This window comes from Gavialis gangeticus, unplaced genomic scaffold, assembly GCF_001723915.1.
Source record: "Gavialis gangeticus isolate Ggan-Ray unplaced genomic scaffold, GavGan_comp1, whole genome shotgun sequence".
In the NCBI taxonomy this organism is placed as follows: Eukaryota; Metazoa; Chordata; order Crocodylia; family Gavialidae; genus Gavialis; species Gavialis gangeticus.
Window position 1 is genome coordinate 49202100 of NW_017729034.1, and position 8042 is coordinate 49210141.

The 8042-nt window shown below is 43.1% G+C and overlaps 1 protein-coding gene across 1 annotated transcript in view; it reads right to left on the reverse strand.

Moving 5' to 3' along the window:
* Positions 1-8042, reverse strand: part of RYR2 (ryanodine receptor 2) — a 784157-nt gene that overhangs the window by 225573 nt on the left and 550542 nt on the right. The window contains exons 71-73 of the mRNA XM_019526720.1: positions 7704-7796; positions 3878-4048; positions 3013-3072 (exon numbers count right to left, since the gene is read on the reverse strand). Of these exons, the coding sequence (XP_019382265.1) occupies positions 3013-3072; positions 3878-4048; positions 7704-7796 (324 nt within the window). The remainder of the gene's footprint in view (positions 1-3012; positions 3073-3877; positions 4049-7703; positions 7797-8042) is intronic.

Consider the following 8042-nt stretch of genomic DNA (forward strand, 5'->3'; position numbering starts at 1 on the left):
TCCAGGACATTTGCGACATTTCATGAGCATTTAATTTGTATTGTTAGTATTGGAGAATACATTCTTGTATGCTTTCAAAATCCACACAATCTTATATCATATTTCCATACTCTACAAACTATATAGACCAAGGTTAAAATCACAGAATCATAGAAAGTTAGGGTTGAAAGGGACCTCAGGAGGTCATCTAGTCCAGCCCCCTGCTCAAAGCAGTACCATCCCCAACTAGATCAAAAATATTGTTAGAAAGAAAGATTTCAGGTAAAATTTTCAAAATCACTTAAATGAGTTAAGAAGCTTAAGCCCCCCATTTCCAAAAAACAACTGACACAATTAGTTACCTAAAAGCAGTGGTAACACACAAGCAGCAGCTGAAGGATCAGTACTGATGAAGAAAGACATGACCTTATGTTTTGCCAGCCAACCATGTGGAGTGGCCAAAAAACAATGGTTTTCAGTGGCAAAAAATTAGGTGGCATCTACCCCTACAGGAGAAACTACATTTCCCAGACTACCCTTCACTGGCACACTGCTGCACCCTTCCCCAGCTGGGGCTGGATCTGGAGAATGGAAGTGTGAAGTACACTTCATTCTATTACGATCAGGGATCCAGGTTTTCCATTTCCTCCGGAAAAACAGAGTAAACTGAGGATTTTACTCTTAATTGGAGGCAAATGTGGATTTCTCATATTATCAGAGTAACCCGTGGATTTTGCCATTTTGCAATGAGCTCTCTACAGGCTGGCAGAGTTCCAGCCTGTAGGGAGCTGGGAGGGAGCGGGAGGAAAATGGTGAGACAGGAGGTGCCACATGCACGGACATGCACACGGCCCCAGGCAGACTGCAGAGCAGCTCCAGCAGGTAAGTGGGATGGAAAGAGGGGGACTGAGGCCCCTGTAGGGAGGGAGGGAGCTGGGCAAGGCTGGGGCTGTTGCCCAGCTGGGCAGCGCTTGGGGCTTGAGGCCTGGGGCTGCAATGCACAGCTGCAGGCCCCAGCGAGGAGCAGGATGGGGCCATGGGTGGCTTGTCTGGGGAAGGGGGAAAACCAGCTCCCCACTGCCACACATGCTCCTGGGGTGCAAGGGGGACATGCATCCCCCAGCTTTGTCTGTGGGGCAGGCGCAGGCTGCAGGCGTGGACTCCCACCCTGCTTCCCAGCCAGGGCCTCCACAGCCCAGCAGGCACAACCTGGTGTGGCAGGGAATAGTGAGGCTGCATGAGGACCTCCTCACCACTGTGAGCTCACCACTACCCTGGCAACATGCCCCCTGCACATACCACTCCAGTGAGAGTTGCAACCCTGCGCTGTTGCCCTCAATGCTTCCCTCCCCCAGGGCTTCCACAGACCAGCTAGTACAACACAGCGTGGCAGGAAGCACTGGAGCCATTCAGAGAAGCTGATCGCCTCTGTGAGCTCCACACTGCCCTGGCAACGCACCTCCTACATGCAGAGATGTACTGAGGGCAGCAGCACAGGGTTGTGCCCCTCAAAGCAGTGGCATGTGCAGAAAGTGCATCACCAGGGCAGCGGGGAGCTCATAGCAGCAAGCAGCTTCTCTGCGCGGCTTTGCTTTTCCCTGCTGCGCTGGGCTATGCCTGCCAGGCTGCAGAGGCCCTGGGGGATGGGAAGCTGGGCGAGAGCCCATGCCCACAGCTTGCACCTGCCTCAGGCACAGATCTAGGGGGCACGGGTCACCCCTGCCCCCCTCAGGAGTGTGTACAGCAGTGGGGAGCCAATGCCCCTGCCCCTGCGGCAGGGGGGAGCAGGGGCTGTGGATTGGGTCCATAGCCCTGGCAGCTTGGGGCCTTCTCCTGCAGGACTGGGGGAGCAGGGGCTGTGGGTTCAGGGGAGAGGGGCACCAGGAAGGATGGTGGGGGTGAAAGGCACAAGCAGGGCCGAGGGGCTGTGGGAAGCCTTTAATTTTAATCATGGACTATGGGGTTTTTATTAAAGAATTTGCCATTTTTTTTGGAGAATTTGTGATTTTATATCAGGAAAAACCAGAATCCATGATTACGATGTCCCTCTCTACTTCAGGAAGTGCACAGGGCTTGTGCTCCACTCACCCACCTATACTTATGCTAAAGTCACTTTTGAAAAAATGATTCAAGGTTTATAATATCATTTCAATGGTTTTCAGAATGTACCCCATATCATTGCATCAAAAATGATGCAAACACTAGTATTTTCCCTTCATCAGAGTTTGCATTAAAATAATCAAATCCTTCCAACTCAGCAGGCCTAATTCTCTATTCCTTTAAGTGATGGAAAGTGAATTTATGCCACTCGTGGGCTTTCCATGTATAGGTCCAGCTCCAAACACAATTCAACGCATTTCCAAGGCTGCTATACCACAGAGCAATTTGTAGCTTCTCCCTTGGGACCGTAAGGCAAGGCAAGAAGGGATGGAGTTCATTGCACTCTAGCTAGAAGGCCCTCCTAATATATGGACAGGGACAAAGTAGAGTCATTGTGACAGTTCTTCACCACTCCAGGGAGTCCTTTAGACTGAAAGTATCCCCCTAAGGGCTAGCGCTTGTGAAATGATGGTCCTTGAACATTCTGCAGATTCTGGCCCCACTACTGGAGGGCAAGTTAAATATAAACATGCTGTTTAAATCTCTTGCTGCTGTCACTGTGAGCATATCACATCGTCTTACACTGCATCATTAAAGGTGTCAGTGTGATAAAAATAAGGCATGCCATAAGGGATTTATTTACAGGCCATGTGTTTTATCAATATAACTACAGCAGCTAGTAATTAATCTAAAATTTCTGACAGAACATTTTCAAGTAGTCATTTTGAACAAATTAGCTCAATTTTTTGTGATGTGTAATTTAGGAATAACATGGAAACACAAGTCCTTTATTTCCTAAGCATCTGCTGAGAAGACAACGAAACTTGACAGAGAAAGGGTATTACAAGTACACACTGGCTGTCCTGAATAATCAAAAGATTTGTTAGTTATATGGAAGAAAATGAAGCAGCATAAATACTGCATTTAAATTACCTTGCCCTGCAAATGCAGATTACTACGGATAATATCCCGAACTTCATCCTCAGTGTCTTTCTGTCAAGGAAACAAACAATTCATCATGCGCACTTTATAGAGCACATAGTTAAATAAAGTTATTGCCTGTGTTAAGACTAGATTTTTGTCTGGTCCTGTACTGCATTAAACTGGAGGTTAAACTAAGGCTGTAACATTTATGTTACCTGGCTATAGGTAGACATGTCCTAGCTCTTGGTTATGAACCCGTCATTCACATTTACATTTAACCATGGCAATTCAGCACATTGAACAATAATCTACATTATCACAATTACCAATACAGCCTTTGTCCAAATAATAATTGTCATTATAGATAACAGAAGGAACTCTTTGTTGCCCTCGCACCACTACACAGTGTATGGTCCACCCTAGAATTGAGATTTCTTTTACTTAAAATCCAGCTATATTTTAAATCTGTTCAGTGCAGTTTTCAGAAGCCCATTTCCTTCTATGACAAAAAAAGAAATATTTTACAAATAGCAACTTATAACACCATTATGTGTGAAATTTCCCAGAGGCTGGGAAAGTTGCTTCAACAAAATATACAACCCCAGGAAAAGAGTTAGGGTAAACCTCACCTTTTAGAATATCAGGTACAGGTACATATTTCTCAGTTGCAAACTGAGTTCTATTTAAACCATTTCAGGACAAAACAAAACACAATTCCATGCTCCAAACTCAATGTTAGTCAGGTAAATGATTGTTTGGGCTTTGGGACGGCAGAGAAAACAGGGAAATCTCATGTCAAGGGGTTCTGTTACAGGAATAGAGAATATTTACCCCAGACCTTAGAAGAAACAAAAAGCAGTCTTAATTCACCTACCATGCTGAATCTGGTTTTAGCCAGTGCAATTAACTCCTGGTCTCCAGGTGCACAAATATTTAATCCAATGGGCAGTAATCTCTTCAGTGCTGCTACAATGAGAGAAGTCTGCGTAGAATAGCGATCGCCCTTTCGCTTCATTTTCTTTCTCTCCTGATCAGAAACAGCTGCCTATTTAACAGAGCAGTCAGAAACCTAACATTAAATAATTGTCTCTGCACAAATAATTTCACTTATATTTTTGTATAGGTACATATTTCTCACAATTTATCATCACCTATCCAGCTCTTCCCCCTCTATCCAAAATCATTGCTTAGAATATCATGGTGGTTTGCTTGCCACTATCAGTCAACACCTTTTCTCAGTAACTGCTTTCTGATTTTATCACATTCTCTGTTTTCTCTTTCCATATTTGTGTCTCTTTCCCTGTTCTTCAAGAATTCCAGTTGTCCTCCTACCTCTTTCCTGTTCCCAAACATGACATTTCTGATTCCCAACCCCTGAATGGCCCTATCCTGCATTAAATGTGAGGTTAAGGTAAGGCTTCAGTGGTCTACCACTGACGCCCCCCTCTTTTTTTTTTTTCTTTTTTTTTTTCATATTATTGCCATTTGTTCCTATAACTCTTTTGCCTGTTGAACCTGAACTCTACATTCATCTACTCTGTGACGCTTCCATGATGTACACAAAAAATTTATTTTGTGATTAAATCACCATGGTTTAGAACAGCACTAAGTTCCGGTTTGAAAGGCAGCATCAGTAAAAAAAAAAAAAAAAGGCAGATTCTTGGAAACACGTAAAGGGGATCAGAATTTGGTCTTTACAGTTTCCTCACTATAGGATGCTTTCGAAATTAATTAGGTAACATTAATTTCACACTTGGAGTGTGTCAGTGTTATATAAATGGTGAGTAGAATTTTAATAATAATAAATCAAGAAGTGGAATTGTGATGGCTTTTGTTTGATGAGATGTTGCAATGTAGAGAAAAACAAGGACATGTCTGGCATTTCAAAGAATTATGTGCAACGTGAGGTTGGACATGCACAATTTAAAGGAAAGGATTCAATAGCCTTTACCTGTCGAAAGATTAATCCACATCAAGAGTATCATGGAAAAATAAGCCTTTGGGTTTTTGTGTTTGCATGACTTATTTATTATATGAAAATGCAACTTGATTAGTTAAATTCCATGTTAACTAACAGATTTTGGCGTTCTTCAAAAAGTCCTTTTAAGTCAAATTTATTTAACTGGCTAACAAGGATACTTAGACTAGAACATACTGTTTTGCCCAAATTAAGATGTTGACTGAATCAAAGTTAACATTAAAGATGAAATCTATGGCTTCCCATTCCATTTGGTCAGAAATCATACCGGCATATTAACACACACTGATGTTCCTATAGCATCATAAATATGTTGTTCCCAGGAAAACCTTTTCATACTTTAAACAACTGTGGCTCCAGTATAGCCAGTGTGGTGGCATAGATGCAACTGAACAAATTTTGGCCCAAAATTTCTGAGTAAACTTGTTTACCTTCAGCAACTTCACTATTATAATTAATGTTTTCTGTTTGACTTAATGTATGGCTGGATCTAGGATTTTGAAAAAGAGGGTGCAGATGGCATGGTCCATTATCACATAACACAGTGCATATTTTTCTACTACAAAGAAACTAGAAACTTCACTAATATGCTAGGGGCCTAGGACTATATTATTTTGTTTATGATCCTAGCGAAAACAAACATGACTGGGGGTGGTCCTCACTGCTACCTCCACAGTAGGACAACCACTTGGTGCCAGGGGAGTATAGTGTTAACCTTCGGCCTGGCCACAGACAGACCTGCTCCCTGCACCCCAATCTGCCCCTTACCCCCACCCACATGATGACCCGCAGCCCATCCTCACCCTACAGCCTCTCCTCCCTGCAAAAGCCCCATGGTGCCTGTGGCCCCCATCTGGCCTTCTACTTATTCCCCCCACCCCTCTTGGCCACCATAACCTGCAGATCCTCCTCCACAGTACTGCACCTAGCCAGTGGGTAGATGGGGACAAGAATGTAACTGCCCCCTCCTGAGTGCTAGGAGCTGGCTGCCACTGCCTCAACATACAGAAACAAACAGGGAAGGACCCACGTCAGCCACTTGCAGCACCCAACCTGAGGCAATCAACCACTTTGGATCTGCCCATGCCCAGCTTCATGCCAATCTGGTTGCACTCCTGGTTCAGCCTCCACCATCTCCTACAGTGAATAACCTAGGAAGGGGTCACTGAAGTAATTTATCTTTTCTCCTCACTTTTGCAACTCCTTCCTGCCTCTGGCCCCTGTCACACTACACAGCTTGGCCCGTCTTGAGCCCTGCCCTTCACCTCCCTGTCACTGATGTATTGTGGGTTCTACGTACCTCTTAGGTACAAAGCCACACATTCTAGTTTCCTAGATAGCAGCACACCCAATTGGGCACCCTGGGGGTGAGCAGAGAAGCCTTACCAGGAGTGGATAACAGACTAGAAAAGAGTATATAACTGAATTTTATATTTGGTGAAGTGGGACAGAACCTGAAGGAGGTCATCAAGAGGCATACAAACAAGGGGAAAAGGCCTTGTAACAATGGATTAGATTAATGGTCCATCTAGTTTAGTAGTCTGTTTCCCTGAAGACTCTACAATGGGCCACTGAGAAAAATGCCCGACTTCCAGAGATGCAGTTTTTGGGAGGAAAGGAAAAGGTGAAACTTAATTTGTTTTTTTTCAGGTCACCATCTAAAATCTCACCACCGTGAACTGACATAATATGGTGCCCTCACCACCACATAGTGTCAATGCGTTAATTGTTTCTCATGCCTGCTTCATTTGTGCCATTTCATTTTTGCTCACCAATAAAATCATGAGAGCCATTCTGGTAAAAATGGGTTTTATGTATGTAACATCATCTGTGGTATGCATGTTTGTAATTGAAGTAGTCACAGAAGTGCACCTGGAGTGGAAACTTGTAATGTCTGAGGCAATTCTTACTTCCTACAGGGCTTCATTTCACAGCTGTGGACTGACCCCTGTAAAAGCTCTGCCTCCTGTACTGATGTAGTGTTCTTCCTGACCGCAACCAGCTAGTGATTAACTTATATCTTGAATGGCATAGATTTACTTCCTTTGGGCTATGTCTCTGCAGCCTTTTTGAGCTCTGCTAGGCACAGACTCAAGATGGTGGAGATGAGGCAGTTTTATACCATTTTTAAAAATTCCTTTCCTCTACCCTGGCCAAGACTGTGCCCAGTTTTCATGACCATTCTTGTGTCTGTATACTCATAACTACAGCTATTCCTATACATATGGGAAACAACACTAGAAATGGGGGAAAAATATATTTTTATATCGGCAAACGGTTAAAGAATATGTTTTAACTTTGCTCACTGCAGTAGACACATAATATATCAGGGACCCACAATCCTACCTCATTTCTCTACCAAAACTCTGTGGAGGTCCACAGTTTGGACTGCAAAAAAATTCTGAATCAAATGTAATATCAGCTGATTGGTCTAAGTCAACTACTGTTCAGTGTACAGCATGTGACAGAGCACACAAACAGCTTTTAAATAGCTTTGATTCTTCCAACCACTCCAGCTAAGCCATGAGAGCAGCAAAATATGGCATGTATAGTGTACTGGGGACATCTTAAATGGCAGGACCTGGAAAGTTCCCAGCAACACTGAATTTAAGGGATTATAAAAACTGGGCCTGCCTTTACGGCTTAACAAAGCTGAATCATAAAAGGGAACCCTTATAAAGTTATTGGGACAGCAATACATAAACAGTGCATTCTAGCATACCTTGGACATCTTAGATTTGGTGTCGGTAATAAGAAAAGACATATTGTTGATTTCATTCTGTACCACAAAGTTCTGTTCTTCCCTTTTGAAATTCTGAAATGTTACACAGGAGATTTCAGTTAAAAGCACTTTATTAATATATGGGGAATCTGTCTGTACAATTCTTAGATAATATATATGGGTTAATGACAGCTCTAGATTCTACAAGGTTATAGACTGTAAGATTGTAATGGATTATCAGGAATATGCTGTGATTCTTATGCTCTTACATTAAATAAAAATCAGATGATTGCATATTTTGAGCATATAAAATGAAGACACACACACACACCCCCACCC